This window comes from Martes martes (assembly GCF_963455335.1).
Source record: "Martes martes genome assembly, chromosome: 7".
In the NCBI taxonomy this organism is placed as follows: Eukaryota; Metazoa; Chordata; class Mammalia; order Carnivora; family Mustelidae; genus Martes; species Martes martes.
In genome coordinates, this window is record NC_137894.1 from 62,471,472 (window position 1) to 62,487,807 (window position 16,336).

Here is a 16,336-nt window from a genome sequence, read left to right on the forward strand (position 1 = left end):
TATTTTTTATATACCTTATGATAAAATAAAGCAAATATTAATTTTTCTGTTTCCAAGTGGCAATGCATTGGCCTGAGTTCCAATACGGTATTTGAAGATGTAAGAGATCAAAGGGAGAAACTATGTTCTAAAATAAAAGCTCAATACAAACCATATGTGAAAAAATTTTAATTGTTATATCACAACAATATCTAAGTTGTAACTTCATTTGCAAAATGTTCCTGATGAATGCTCATTATTATTTGGCATAGAGCTTCAATCTCTTCCTATGGAATAGCAGGGTATTCCTACAGAAGGGATACTTAGGGCGAGGATAAAAAGGGAGGGAGAGGAGTAATGGCTTCATTACCAGTGGGGCTTGGTTTTTCAACCTGAGAATATTTGTCTTTAGTCAGAAAAGATTTTGCTTGTTTTTGGTTTTGTACAGCTATTATCACATGGCTCTGGGCTGCTAGAAGGATAATTTGAGGGGAAATGAGAAGAAGTAAAGTCAGTCTTCATGGAACTTATCATTTATTACCTGGTGATCTTACGAGGACCCAGTTAGGATGGGCAGGGATTTCTGTCCTGTTCATTCGTTGATGTATCCTAATGCCTAGAACGGTGTCTGGAACATAGGAACTCAACAAATATTTGTTGAACAAATTTCCATTCTGGTAGAATTGAAACCAGATCATTTTCATTAAGAAGTTAAAGAATGAGGCAGCCTACATAGACCACTCATTTGAAAGAGTCAGCTATAGGGACGCCTGGGTGCCTGCTCCTGGGATCTCTTTACCCTCCCACCCCCAGAGGCCCATACCCATCAGGGAAGGAGATGGTAAAATTAGGACTCTGTCCAGAAGCAGAGGTTGCAGGAAGGGTGGGGGTTACAAGGACAAAGTCAAGAAAAAAATGAGATTCAGGACCTGTGGAAAGAGTAGAAAACCAAGCATCATAAGCCCCCCTGGCACCCGAACTAACTTTTGCGGCCTGACTTTATACCTTTCAGTATCCCCTTCGTCTCAGAAACAGACCACTAAGTAATTACCAACAGTATTTATTAGACAGTTATACTTTGAATTCTCCATTTCCAACTCTTCATTAATTTTTGCCAAAGAAATTGAAGCCATCCATTGTCAGCTTTACTTGTCTTCAAAGTTCATCAGTGCTTGCACTGTAAAGAAATAGGACTGTGAGGCTATGAAGCAAAGAATATTCAGGACATCCGAATGTCTGAAGACCCTGCTTTTCCGGGTTCTAGGTCCCCACAGAAATCTTTTACTTTCATTAAGCTCTATGAGTCAGTACTCTTTGCCACAGATGAATTAACCCAGATTAAAGAAGCTACTTTGCTCCTTCTCCTTTCTTTCACCCTGTTTCTACCCAGAGAACAAGTGGGGAGGACAATTGGAAAGAGTAGGATTAACCTGAAGCAGGCAAAGCCTGTCTGTGACATCCTGCTCTAAATTCCATGTTTCACTGGTATAAATTCCTCTAATTGCCCTCCTGTGCCTATCACGCACACATTCGTCTTCCCTCATTGTTACTTTCACATTGAGCTGATTTCAATTAGATATGAGGAAGACAACACTACTCCCTATTAAGTTATAAAAAATGACCCCTAACTTTTCCAGTTTTTATATTTTCAGAGGGAGAATTTATTAACCCCAATTCATCTCTCAGTGGTGAAATTTAGGGGAAAAAATTTTAAGCAAGTAGTTTTCCACTTAAATTTACTATTTAAATAATGTACCTACTTCTCTCTGCCTAGGCTGACACTAGAAGGGGCTGATAGGAAGAAAAGTGTTTAATTCATAAACCTCTTTTGGGGGCTGGGAGCAGTGGGCACTTGTGAGCTCTCTGCTCACTGTCTAATCCCCATTGCTTCCCAATTTGAGGTTGAGGCCCTACCACTCACGTCTGAAATATGCCCTTGAGAGAGCAGAAACAGGTCCAAAAGGGAGTGGACTACACAAATGGAGCAAGAGCCCACCTTATCCTAACATCCAACGACTGCAATTGGGAAACAAACTCTCAGACCTTATAGCATTTAGGTTTTCCCTACTGGAGAAGCAAAGCTTCAGGTTCTCTCTAGATTATAAAAAATCAGGACATAAGAATGTGACATACCAAACCAAGGAATCACATTTTTAAGCGTGAGGTGGAAATTCACAGGCTGAAATGCTGAAATAGTGGACACCCTTCTCCTTCTCCCCAGTTATATGCTATTCTGCTATGCTACTCCAATGTACTTAACCCCTGATCCCCATGACTGCCCTAAATCCATACCTGCAAACTGCTGCAACCGCTTACGCTCCTCTAAGTTATACTGAAGCTTTTCTAGCAACTCAAAATATCGGAAGAGTGAATCTCTGGGCCAAACAACACGGTCATCCTGATCCATTTCCATCAGCCCAGGCAGATTCTGGTGCACATGAGTCTCCCAGTCCAACTGACCTGGAGGGAGGAATGCTTCTTAAACACATGTCTAGATCTGTGGAAGTTGGGTAAGAGCTAATAGATCCTATCGTGTGGGGGAAAAGCAGGGATGCAAGAGTAAACAGGAATCAGGGAAGGAAAAGGGAACATCACCAAGAGACTGCTTTTTATAGTAAGCAAAGACAGCCACAGCCACACTTACCCAAAGTGAAGCGGAAGTACAGGGGAAATGAACAAAAGCACAAAGAAAGCAATTAAGACCAGAAAATCAGACTAGTGGAGAAAACTGGGAAGTAGATACAGTGGGAGAACTCCTATTAAGACTGGGATGTCTCCTCGAGGAGTCTGAATTCAAATGAAAGAAACTCTGCTTACCGATGGGGTCTAGATATCTGGATTCAGAAGAAGAGGAATAATAGGAAGATGAAGACGAGGAGGAAGAGGAGGAGGAGGAGGAAGATGGGGACTTTTTCGCTTTTGACAAAGACTCTTCTATTTTCAGTGCAGATGTTCTTGAACCCTCTTCATCAGCACTGTGTTTAGACTCTTCTTCAAAAGCTGTTGGTAAGACCAAAGATTCCCTTTGTTGATTGGGATCTCTATAAGTGAAAGGAGAAATTTTATTCCTTCAAATACGTTTATGAGATGTGGCTAGTTCTTTCATTATGCTGGCCCTGACCCTTGCCATCCCCCTTAAGCTGGAACTTAAGGTCATGAGGGCCCAACCATTCCCAAAATTCGAGCTTTCAAGCACCTCTGACTTCAACGATCCCGTGTAGTATATCCCTATTAGTGTCCCTCACCACATAGCTTCTGTGTTCCATTTTACTCACGCTTCCACATTCCACCTTATTTTGCTAAGTTTTAGCTCCTTGCTCTGCAGGTCTATGCCCCTTTCTCTTTTTTTTTTTTAAGATTTTTTTTTAATTTATTCATTTGACAGACAGAGATCACAAGTAGGCAGAGAGGCAGGCAGAGAGAGAGGAAGAGAAGCAGGCTCCCTGCTGAGCAGAGAACCCGATGTAGGGCTTGATCCCAGGACCCTGAGACCATGACCCGAGCCGAAGGCAGAGGCTTTAACCCACTGAGCCACCCAGGTGCCCAGGTCTATGCCCATTTAACCACAACTATAGCTTTGCCCCCTCAGTTCTATCTCTTGAGAGGCCCCAAGCCATAGCTCTTGGACTTTTTATCTTCCTCATCTACAGTCACTCCTTGGTGATCTCTTCTCCTGAGTTTAAATGTCATCTAAATGCAAATTTAAACATCTAGTCCAGATTTCACTCCTCAATCTTGACTTGAATATTCAGCTTTTACTCACATATCAGCACCTGAATGTCTAATAGATATCTCAAATTCAACCCAAAATGAACTCTTTGCCTATCAAAACTTTTCTACTCACAGCCTTCCCCATCTCAGCTAATCTATCCTTCTAACTACTCTGGCCAAAACTTTGGAGTCATTCTCAACTCTTCTCTTATACTCCATCCAATCCACCAAGAAATCCTCTTGATTCTACCTTAAAAATACATCTTTTCTCACTGATATCACTCTTATCTGAGCCATCATCACCTCTTGCCTGGATAGCTTTAGCCTTCTAACTCATCTCTCTGCTTCTTCCCATTCTTCTACTGTGCATCATCAACATAGCAACCAGAGTAGTCCTTCTTCTTCTTATTTTTTAAAATTTTATTTATTTATTTGCAAGAGAGATCACGAGTTGGTAGGAGAAGGTGAAGCAGGCTCTCCACTGCGCAGGGAGACCAATGCAGGGCTTGATCCCAGGACCCTGGGTTCATGATCTGGGCCGAAGGCAGCAACTTAACTGAGCCACCCAGGCACCCCAGAGAGTAATCTGTCTTAAATGTAAGTCACTTCATATCACTGCTCTAACAGCTTTCCATTCCACTTAGAGTGAAAGCCTAAGTCCCTACAGTGGCCCTCATAGCCCTACAAGATCAGGTCCCCATTATCTCTCTGACCTCATCTTCTGTCACTCTCCCCCACTGGTAACCCTACTCTTGTCAGTGGTTTCTTTGCTGTTTTTCAAACACATCAGCTATTCCCTCTGCCTATAACACTCTTCCCATAGATTTCAACACAGTAATCCCCTTCCCTACTCCATGTCTTTGTTCAAATGTCACCTTTTAAATGCAGCCATCCTGACTACCTTGTTTAAAATTATAACCCATCTGCAATCCCCACCCTTTATTCCAATCCCTTTTCACCTATTCTATTTTTTTCATAATGATTATCATATTTTAATGTATTAATTTACTCATTTATATATTGTTTATTGTCTCTTCCCCCCCTGCGGTATGTAAGCTCCATGATAACAGGCATTACTGCCTATTTTGTTCACTGATATAGCCCAAGCACCTAATGGGTATTCAATATTTATTTCTTGGGGTGCCTGATTGGCTCAGTCAGCAGAGCATTTGACTCAATCTTGGGGTTGTGAGATCAAGCTCCACATTGTGTGCAGAGTTTACTTAATTAAAAAAAGTTTATATAAATAGTAATAATAATTATTATTGCTCAATATGGGGTTTGAACTCATGACCCGAAGATCAAGAGTCACACACTCTGCCAACTGAGTCAGCCAGGTGCCCCTAAAATAATTATTTCTTGAATGAATTTCTTGTTTTTCTTTTTGCTTTATTGTCCACTGCTCAGCAGTCAGGGTCTAGAATAACATCTGTTTCATAGAAGGTATTTGTTTCCTATCCTAGTTTCCTATCACTGCTGTAATAAATTACCACACACTTGGTAGCTTAAAATAACAGAAACTTATTCTCTCACAATTCTGGGAGACAGAAGTCTGATATCAAGCTGTCTCCAGGACCATACTCCCTCTGGAACCACTAGGGGAGAAGATTCCTTACTTCCTTTAGCTTCTGGCAGTTGCCTAGCATTCATTGGCTTTCTTTGGCTTGTGGTTGCATGACTCCAATTCTCTAATTTCTATGTCCATCTTCACATCTTCTCTTCTTCAATGTCTATGTCTTCTCCTCTTCTGTCTTTTATAAAGGACTTTTTCAAGGCATTTAAGGCCTACCTGGATATTCCAGGGTGATTGCATCTCAAGATCCTTAATTGCATCTGCAAAGACCCTTTTACCAAATAAAATCATGTTCACAGGTTCCGGGGTTAGAACATGGATATTTCTTTTGTGGGGGGGGGGGGGCTACCACTTAACCTACTACAATAAATAGTTATTGAATAAATGGATTATCTCTCAAAGTCAACCTTTGTCTTTGGTTTTCTACCCTCTCTTCCTTCACATTTGTCCATCCCAGTTCACATTTACACTCCTAACCTGGTATCCACTTTGCTTATGCTTGACCTCATTACCTCAGGGGACAGGTTTTGTCTCCTGCAAAGCAAAAAACACAGAAGAGTGAAGAGAGTTATACTGATGCAGGAGCCTGGAGGGAAAAAGAAAACAATTCAGATCATAAAGTGAAGAAAACTGAGGAGAACACATTGATGTAAGAAGGTGAAAAAGAGTAGGAAAGTCCCAAGAGTGGATAAAGAATCAGGCAATATTTGAAAGCTGGGGAATTCTAACCCTGGGGCAAATCTTCTGTGGAAGAGAAGGGAAAAATGGGTTCAAGGCCAAGGAATGGAAACAGGGAATGAGGTTGGGATACCCTTCAGAACTAAACTTGAGTTTGAAAATGGGGCAGCAGACCTTTGGATAATCTGCCGCTTGAATATGTCAGCTTTATGCTGAACCTCCAGATGTGTGATTTCCTCGTTCAGCTCATTCCTGATATTCTGGAAGTTAGTAACTGCCCCGAAGGGCCATTAGGAGTTGGGAGATTGTGGTGACTAGACCTGGGGAGAGGGCTTGGGTGGGGAGAAACCAAGTGAAATATCCATTCCAGGCCCCAAGCCTTCCTGCTACTTCAGGTTCTCTCTATGCATGATCTCCCAATCCTAGCTTTCATCCTAATTTCTCCCCAGCCACCCCTCACAACTAAGTTTCCTCTCTTCTGTGCTTACCCATCATGGCTACTATAATGTTTCGAAAGATAATGGAACCAAGTAACAACCAAAGGATGACATAGATGCTGCTGAAGGCACGGCTGACTTCAGGAACCTTCCAGATATCCTGAAGCAGTGCATACCAATGGTCCATGGTGAAGAGGATGAACACTGTCACAAGGGAATTCAGCAGGTCCCTAGAGAGAAAGGAGGTATGGGTACAGACAGAACAGAGATCTAAATCTCTAAGAAACAGTATTTTCTTACTCTTAAAGCAACATAAGAACATTTCTTTGTAGTTTGCTCTGACTTTGGCTTCTTTTCTAACAACTTTTAGCTAAGCATTCTTCAGTTTGCAGTTGTTTTGTTAGGTTTTCCTTTATCCTGAATAATCCATGAATATCTCTCACTATTCCATTATTGCCTGGAACATGGTAGGTGCTCAGTAAATAGGTACTGGCTGAATTTTTAAAGATTGAATGAATCACCAGCTACGTATGTTTTTTCTAAGTTCATTCTTCACTGTCCTATGGACTTCATTGAACAGAAGATCACTTAAAAATTTAGCAAACATCATTCCTATTTAGTTCCTTGGTATGAAGTCATTCTTAAGTAAATGGATAGGTATGTGACATAAACATATGATCCCAAATAATGAATAATAATGAATGTGCCACAAAAAATCTCAGGAAGGTATCTGAATTTTCCTTCTTTCCTTCCTAGTCCTCCATATACAACTTATTGAAAATATCAGGGCCTGCATTGGATGAATATTTAGGGTTCTCCCAACTCAATACTCTTACAAAGCTACCTCTTAGTCTGAGACCTAAGAGGTGCTGACAAGATTGGATTCCAATTCATGAATAACATTATCTCATGTAAATCCAATTGACTATCCACTGGCAATCACTGTTCTCTAGACAAAGATCTTATCAGGATTTTACTTTTGAATTAATCTAGATGTGTGCATGTATAACCACACCTAGCCTTTTGGGTAAAACCGGTGACTTCAGAGTCATAGTAGCCCGTGTTGATCACTTACATTGTGTCAAAATTTGTGCTAAGTGCAAAAATGCATTACTCTTATTCCTATACTCTGATGAGGTAGTGCTATTTCCATTTTTCAAAAGAGGTAAGTGAATATAGAAACCAGAGCTTAGACACTGGAGTATACTACTATCTAAAGATGGCTGAGGAGGGGACGTTTAAATTTCAAAATCCAGAGCAAACCTGGAACTAGTCACCCTTTCCTCAAAATCAGAGCTACTACTACTCAGTATTCCTTTGCTTTCTTTTTTCTCCTTACTGTGTTCTATTCCAGTTCCTTATAATAGACCATACTTTTTGTATTACTTACTTTGGACTAGCTTCCCAGTCTCTTGCCCACACTCTCTCCCCCCACCCTCAATTCTCCCCCACCCCCGTCCTGCCTACGAGAAGAACATGGGGTACTCCAGGTCCTGGCGAGTTGAACGGGTGTAATCCTCAAAGAAGTAGACACCAGTCACAGCAAAAATGTAGAAGAAGATGAGCAGCAACATCAGGAGGAAGGTCATGCTCTAGAGGCCATGACCTTGAGTCAGAGGTGGGCCAAACTAGGCTGATTCCACCTACAGCAGAGTTAAGCCCACCCTGGCTATCCCCCCTCCCCCACTCCTGCAAAACCCTCACTTCCACTCCCAAGTCCAGTTATCTCCACACCACAGCACCTGTCCCCAGCCCTTTCTCATCCAATGACATTTCATACAGTCCCTCTTTGACCCACCCAGCCTTGTTTTATGTTAAATTTCCCTGTTTATCCACCCTGCCCAGTTGGTTTAGCTGCAACAGTCAAATCACCTTGAGAGCCCTCATCAGGGCCAAAATAATGACTCGAATTTGACGGAATCGTGCAAAGAGTTTGAGAGACCTTAGCACCCGGCAGATCCTCAGCAACTGGAGCCACACAGACTGGCCTGTTACCCCCACCAGCACCACAACCTCCGGAAGCAGGGACTGTGGGAAACACACAGATTTGAGTAAAATGTACCCAAAGCACCCATGCACAGTTACCCCTTCTTCTTCACAATTACCCCTATCTCATCTTCTTCTTAGTTCCTTGGGCATTATCCCTTGAACAGCATTCTCTGAGGACTGTTTCCAATTGAGCCTTCCTCTACTAAATTACTTAAAACCCTGCACTTCAAAGGGGATAAGCACAGTGCTTATCTCATTGGGTTGTTGTGGAGCTCAAGTGGTGAGAAAATACTTAGAACATGAAAAACACTTAGAATGGTGCCTGGCACTTAGTAAGTGCTTAGTAACTGGTAGATGTTCTTGCTGGGGTAATGTTGTGGTTAAATTCTGTCTTGCTACTAGTACCAACAACTCCTGCAAAGACTGACTGAAATTTAAAAAAATACATCAAAATAATGACATTCTTCTTGTGATCTAATTAACTTTTCTTGTCATTTTGATTCACCTAGGCTCATTCCTCAACCCACCAAACTAATCCTCAGGATATTTATCTTTACCAATATGGTGACAACAAAGTCAAAGACATTCCAGGCATTCTTCCAGAAGAGGAAAAAGCTGGATATCCACATAAGAAGGATCTCCAAGATGAAAATAAGCAAGATGAACCAAGCTGCCACCTCCAGAGTCAGCTTGAGTGACCACAATTTGGCGTTTGAGGATTCAAGCAATTCTGTGAGAGTAGAGCAAAGGATGAATAAAGGTTAAGGAACTGGGAAACCAAAGGGTATAGAATGATCAGAAACTATTATAAACCACAGTGTGCCCATTGCTATTCCATTTTTCTTTGTTTTTCTTCTTCTTCTTCTTTTTTTATTTGACAGAGATCACAAGTAGGCAGAGAGGCAGGCAGAGAGGGAGAGGGGGAAGCAGGCTCCCCGCCAAGCAGAGAGCCCGATGTGGGGCTCGATCCCAGGACCCTGGGATCATGACATGAGCTGAAGGCAGAGGCTTTAACCCACTGAGCCACCCAGGCGCCCCTTTGTTTTTCTTCTTAACATTGATTTTTTTTCAACCTGTGAAATACAGGAGAGGAAAGAATTGACCATGAAAAACAGCTGCAACTCTTCTCCTGCTGGTATCAGTATGTCTAACAGCTGCAAGTCACTGCCTTCCCACTCGAGGGTCACACAGTAACCAAGGGATTGCTCTCTTCACTACCACCACTCTTCTGCTATACTGGCACTCCAGTCCCAAACTTCACAAAGAAACGATGGGCCTTGAGAATAGAATGAAAATGTAGGGCCATGATATGTAAGGTGTTTGATAAGGAAGTACGAACAAGAAGCCAGATTCGTGAGACATACTGAGCTATAACAAGAAATTATTTGGTTCTTAGGATGCCTGGGTGGCTCAGTCAGTTAACCTTTGCCTTGGCTCAGGTCATGATCCCAGGGCCCTGAGATGGAGTCCCATATAGGGCTGCCTGCACAGCGAGGAGCCTGCCTCTCCCTCTGCCTGCTGCTCCCCCTGCTGGTGCTCTTTCTGGCAAATAAATAAATAAAATATTTTAAAAAATTATTTGGTTCTTTGTTAGTTTTTTTTTTTTAAAGATTTTATTTATTTATTTGAGAGAGAGAGAGTGAGAGTGCATGAGAGGGGAGAAGATCAGAGGGAGAAGCAGACTCCCCATGGAGCTGGGAGCCCAATGCGGGACTCCATGATCATAACCTGAGCCAAAGGCAGTCGCTTAACCAACTGAGCCACCGAGGCGCCCTATTTGTTAGTTTTTAAAACTTTCCCATTCTTCTTTAAAACTGATTTTGTCCTGCAAAGCAAATTAAATCCTATACATTCTCTCTAAAACCCTATTATCTGCTAATTGCTATTCCTCAGCTTATTGCCTTCATCTTTCAACCCTCTTCATTTCTTTTATGCATTTAATGGATGTATATCACGCTGTAGGGAAATAAAAAAAACACTGAAATCAAAATAGGCTTAAAAGCTAAATAATAATTTAATATGTTTCTCTCTCTCTCTTTTTTTTTTAAGATTGTATTTACTTATTTGACAGAGGGAGACAGGGAGAAAGGGAACACAAGCAGGGGGAGTGGGAGAGGAAGAAGCAGGCTTCCCACTGAGCAAGGAGCCCCATGTGTGGCTCCATCCCAGGACCCTGGGATCATGACCTGAGCCAAAGGCAGATGCTTAATGGCTGAGCCATCCAGGTACCCCTAATACGTTTCCCTTTGAAACAGAACAATCTGAGAGCCTCCAAATGCACTATGACTGATACCCTTGGCAGTTAATGGAGATTACAAAAACATATTCAATCACTCTGAACAACACAAACTGCTGTCAATTTTGACAGTCAAATAGTTTGAAATTGTAACCGTTTTTTTGGCTGGTTATATCCATAATATTAAATTTTAAAACATATAATACAAAAAAATAAAAAATAAAAACAAAAACATAATACATAAAATATATTTGATCGCCACACCAAACAACAAATAATGTCACTTAAAAATTCATTTGTGCACAAATCATATATTTTTTTTAAATGATGAGAGGAGAAAAGAAAGAAGATTTGGCTCATCATATCCATAATGAAGTAAGGAACACTAACGCTATATAAAGTATTTGATCAGATGAATGCAATTTATAGACTCTGATGAAGATCATCTTGAGATAAACTTGCAGAATTAATCTTATATATAGCACATCAAGATATCTCTAGAACCTCAAAATCAATGTAAAAAATTATAATGACGTTATACATGAATTTTTTGTTGTTGTTGGAAATAAGAACTATTCACACTTGCAATGTGTTATTTTCAGAAAATGGATTGCAAATGAGTCAAATCTTCTTTCTTTTCTCCCTCTCATCATTTGGAAACAAAATGTGAAAATTATAAAAATAAGCCAACTGATGTTTAAAGTGAATAGTAGAATTACCAATATCATTGTGAAAGTAGATTTTTTTTTATACCGTAACACATAATTAAATTTCCTCCACACCTTAACATATAAGATGTACTTAACATATAATACATAATGCTGTAAACCTGAAATTAATGTTATATGTCAATTATATCTCAATGTTTAAAAAAGAACAAAAACTTAAATTAAAAAACATATAATATATAAAATAAATATGTTTGATCCCTGAGCCAAACAGTATATAAAAATTCACTTATGGGGGTGTCTGGGTGGCTCAGCGGGTTAAAGCCTCTGCCTTCGGCTCAGGTCATGATCCCAGGGTCCTGGGATCAAGCCCACATTGGGCTCTCTGCTCAGCAGGGAGCCTGCTTCCTCCTCTCTCTCTCTCTCTCTCTTTCTCTCTCTCTGTGATCTCTGTCTGTCAAATAAATAAATCTTTAAAAAAAAATTCACTTATGGGCAAATCATATATTTTCTTTATTTTATTTTTTCCATATATTTAAAAGCAGCAGGAATCACTTACAAAATGGCAAAAGTAAAAATGTGCTAACGTTATAATTTTTAAAAATATATTATACACATTAGAATACAATATTTAATAATATTCTAGTCTGAAATATTACTTCTACTTCAACTTGCTTCTTTATCTCATAGAAAACTAATGGAATGATTAAACTCCTAAGGAGGTTTACAAGTTTATAGTTGTATTACTGGGAAACAAAATCACAAGACCATAAAGATTGGGGATGGGGCACCTGGGTGGTTTAGTTGGTTGAGCGCCTAACTCTTGATTTCAGCTCAGGTCATGATCTCAGAGTCATGAGATGGAGTCCCATGTCAGGCCCTGGGCTGGGCTTGGAACCTGCTTAATAACTCCCCAACTCCCACCAGCATGTGTACTCTCTCTAAAAGAAAAAAAAAAGAAAAGAAAAGGTTGGGGAGCTTTGATCTATAGAACTGTTTGTTAATTACTATTTTTTCCCCTATCTATAACAACATTCTCTATGATCTGGAAAATTGGTTTTTTTTTTTTAAACTTAAACAGTCTCAATGTTTATCACATTAATTGGTCTGTTCAAAGTCATGTTAGTCACAAATTCTTTGCCTTTGCAAAATCCCTCCTGACTTTCTACCATGAGAATGTATTTAATAAAATACAATTTTGCTGAACTTGTCAGATAATGGCCACTCAAGGAATCTACCTATCTTGTAGCACAGTGATCATGTTTCATATCCAACTGTTTTACCAACTAGAATGGGTAGTGCTATTCTATTTTTATTTGCCCATTAGATCCAGGAAATCTTGACATTTATGGCTGTTTACTTTATTCCAAGGCTTAAGACTTAACACCACAAGGCAAATACATGCCAGTTATCATACAAGAAATAGGAAATGTGGGTGACTTACTTCAAAATTCTCACCACAATGGTGAGAAAATAAAATACGTCAAGATACAGGTGTACATGGGTGGCTCAGTTGGTTAAACATCTAACTTTTGATCAGGTCATGATCTCAGGGTAGTGAGATTAAGCCCCACACCACGCTGCAAGTCAACGCTGGGGAATGGAGCCTGCTTAAGATTCTCTCTCTCCCTCTCCCTCTGCCATTCCCCTCTCCACGTGCGTCCACACTCTTTCTCCCTTTCTCTAAAAAAAAATAAGTAATTCAAAGTATATAGCATACTGTAGTGGGTATCAAGTACTGTTGTATATTTAAATATCTTTGAGCTGATTGCATTAAAAGACCATTTTAAAATGGGAAAACTCCAGGGTGCCTGGGTGGCTCAGTGGGTTAAACCTCAGCCTTTGGCTAGGGTCATGATCTCAGGGTCCTAGGATTGAGCCCCACAGAGCCCCGCATAGGGCTCTCTGCTCAGCAGGGGGCCTGCTTCCCTTTCTCTCTCTGTCTGTCTCTCTGCCTACTTGTGATCTCTGTCTGTCAAATAAATAAATAAATAATATTTTTAAAAAGTCTAAAACAAACAAACAAAAAACATTAAAGGGGGACAATTCCCTGAAACAATGAGGATGACACAAGGAGTAAGTATTTCTACTGTCCTTTTCATCATTTCTTTTTTTATTTTTTTTTTATTTTTTTTATTTTTTTTTTTTAAAGATTTTATTTATTTATTTGTCAGAGAGAGAGAGAGAGTGAGCACAGGCAGACAGAGTGGCAGAGGGAGAAGCAGGCTCCCTGCAGAGCAAGGAGCCCGATGTGGGACTCGATCCCAGGACGCTGGGATCATGACCTGAGCCGAAGGCAGCCGCTTAACCAACTGAGCCACCCAGGCGTCCCAATCATTTCTTTTTTTAATACATATTTTATTTATTCATTTGAGAGAGAACGAGACAGAGCACAAGCAGAAGGAGAGGCAGAGGGAGAGGAAGAAGCAGACTCCCCGCTGAGCTGGGAGCCCAACATGGGGCTCGATCCCAGGACCTGGAAATCATGACCTGAGCTGAAGGCAAACACCTAACCATCTGAGCCACCCAGGTGCCCCCTTTTCATCAATTCTGAGCAGTTTGTTTGAGATGATAATCAAATGAGCCATTGATTTTTCCAGATGTTCTTTTGCTTTTAATACATTTTTAATTTTTTTTATTTTTATTTTTTAAAGATTTTATTTATTTATTTGACAGAGATCACAAGTAGGCAGAGAGGCAGGCAGAGAGAGAGGAGGAAGCAGGCTCCCCACCGAGCAGAGAGCCTGATGCGGGGCTCGATCCCAGGACTCTGAGACCATGACTTGAGCCAAAGGCAGAGGCTTTAACCCACTGAGCCACCCAGGTGCCCCCAGGACTGATTTTAGAATCATTTACTCTTTAATCATTTTTTGGATCATCTAATATTTTAGTTGTAGCTAACTTTACATACTTTGTGAGCTTTCTTATTTGGACTTAACATTTAACATACTTGTAAAAAATGTAAATGTTGCATCACTCACTGATAGGCACCAATATCTCTAATACAAAAGGCTAATTTAAACAACTATTAAACTAAACTGACACAAGAAATATAACTGGTCTTCACATCTTTGGTTGCCCATAAGTCTATTATACTCTGTGTCTAGACTACTTTATATCTACCACTCTCTTGAGAGCCCTTCAAATATTTTGACATCTTAGCAGTTGCATAAATCCTACTCCAATACTTAATATAATTGTTTCTATCACAATTCAAGTAACATTCAAAAATTTTAAAATGATCAATTTATAGGAAAAATGACCCACAGCCACTTCCTCTTCCATCCAATGTCAGTTCTCAGTTCTCACCTATTTCAACCATCAGTACAATCGTATTCAAAAAGATGAGAAAGATGATGAAGTTTGTGAAGAGAGGACCTGTTTTTTCTTAAGGAAACATACAGAGTGGAATTCTTTCTTATACAGGTGATACCATAAGGGCAAGAAGAGAACCAGTGAGGATGAGAAGAAAATGGGAGTTTGGAAAAGGGAAAATAAGTCTTCAGGCAGATTATAAGGCAAGAGAGGCAATTAAGGCATATGATTAAAAATGAGGGGCACAAAAGGATACACTCAAGGACCCATCCAGCCCACAAGGAAAGAGGTGGCCTCTGACTGCAGCGCACTCGAAGCCTGCTCATCAGCCTCCGGCCATGTGTAATTTGTTCTGTGTGTCGAGGCTTTATGGAGAATCGCACCAGCTGGTGTTGATCTCCCAACATAACCTTCTTTTGACGGGAAGGATCTAGACCAAAAATTAAAAGAGATAGTGGATACATATAAAGAGAAGTCTCTGGGGGATATGAAGAACAGGCAGGACCAGGGCCAGGGATACTGGTTACATAATGGGTCCCCTAGTGCAGAGGCTTGCCTTGCAGTTCTTTCTCACTGCAATTAACATTAGTTTGGAATACGAGCTAATATATCACTTATGACCAACACTGTCCATGCCCAAGAGTAAAGGCAGCAGGTTCAACCCTCAAAATTTTTAGTGTCTTGGAAATAGAAACTTCCAAGTTGGCCAGGGCTAGTAGATACCCTAAGCCTAAAAGTGAGCGATCCCCTGGGCTCAGAGCTTTCTTTACAAAGCCTTTGATTTATCAAGTTTGATATCATTTACAAACTAGCAAGCAAGCCAATCTTCCCTGAATTTTTCACCCTTAAAATGGTCTCTGCTTTCTACACTTTGGAGGGTGTGGTGAGGAGGCTTAAATCTATGGTGGTTAAGAAACAGGCTGCTGACCAACTATCTCTCGGATAGTGTGTCGTGGCACAGCTTGGCTCAAGCCTTGCAGATGCTCGATGAGAGAAAAAGTATCAATGAGACGTGAACGAATGGCATCCGCTCGGGGCAGGTGCACGTGTTCTATTGGGTGACTGGTGGCCATGTCTGCAAAATAATGGAAAAAACAAGTGTCATTTCATTCTCGGAGAGGACCAAAGATTAGAGGTTTACTTCTCCTTCTCCCACTTTTTTTGCCCTTAAAGAAGTCAAACACATTGTACCAAGACTCAGGGTTTTCTGAAACAAAAGGAGCAAAGAGTTGTAAGAAGAGACATTGCGCAATAGACTAAGTGGCCAAGCACCTTCACTTGTGTGACCACAGGGCAGGCATCCCAGGGCTGGACAAAGAGGAAATCAGACCAGCACCTGGACCTGAGGTAATTGGGCAATGCAATGAGGAGGGGCAGTGGGAGGACTTAAGGCTGCCCCCGAAAGACAAACCAAGAGGAAATGGACAAATTGTAGCAGCCTGGCATTTGGAAAACACGTCCTGTCCCAACTACGTCCCTCAGGTGCAGTCTCCATCTCTCAATTCCCGCTTCTGGGCCTCACCTCAGCCAAGGCTCTCTTCCTCCCACTCAGCCCAGCCTTCACGTCTCGGTCTCCGTCTCCGCTCTGGCGCCCCCAGAACTCAGCTCTCCCCACGAAAGATGAGCTCACGGCCGGCTCCCAGCACCTCGGCGCCCCATCTCTAGCTCGGTCCCGCCCCACTCCGCCCCAGTCCGCCCCGCCCCACTCCACCTCACTCACTCCCTGGGTTCCGGCTCCTAGGCGGGCCCA

General features: G+C 41.2%; 1 protein-coding gene across 1 annotated transcript; it reads right to left on the reverse strand.

Moving 5' to 3' along the window:
• Positions 1-1,031: 1,031 nt before the first annotated feature.
• CATSPER2 (cation channel sperm associated 2) lies at positions 1,032-16,249 on the reverse strand. Its single transcript, XM_080808468.1, has 13 exons — positions 16,109-16,249; positions 15,515-15,661; positions 14,843-15,016; positions 14,581-14,649; positions 8,925-9,097; positions 8,251-8,406; positions 7,846-7,970; positions 6,430-6,608; positions 6,116-6,215; positions 5,741-5,797; positions 2,797-3,020; positions 2,272-2,439; positions 1,032-1,156 (listed from the first exon to the last, which is right to left on the reverse strand). Exons 2-13 carry the CDS (start codon positions 15,657-15,659, stop codon positions 1,125-1,127), a joined length of 1,602 nt encoding a protein of 533 aa, XP_080664594.1. The 5' UTR covers positions 15,660-15,661; positions 16,109-16,249; the 3' UTR covers positions 1,032-1,124.
• Positions 16,250-16,336: the final 87 nt, after the last annotated feature.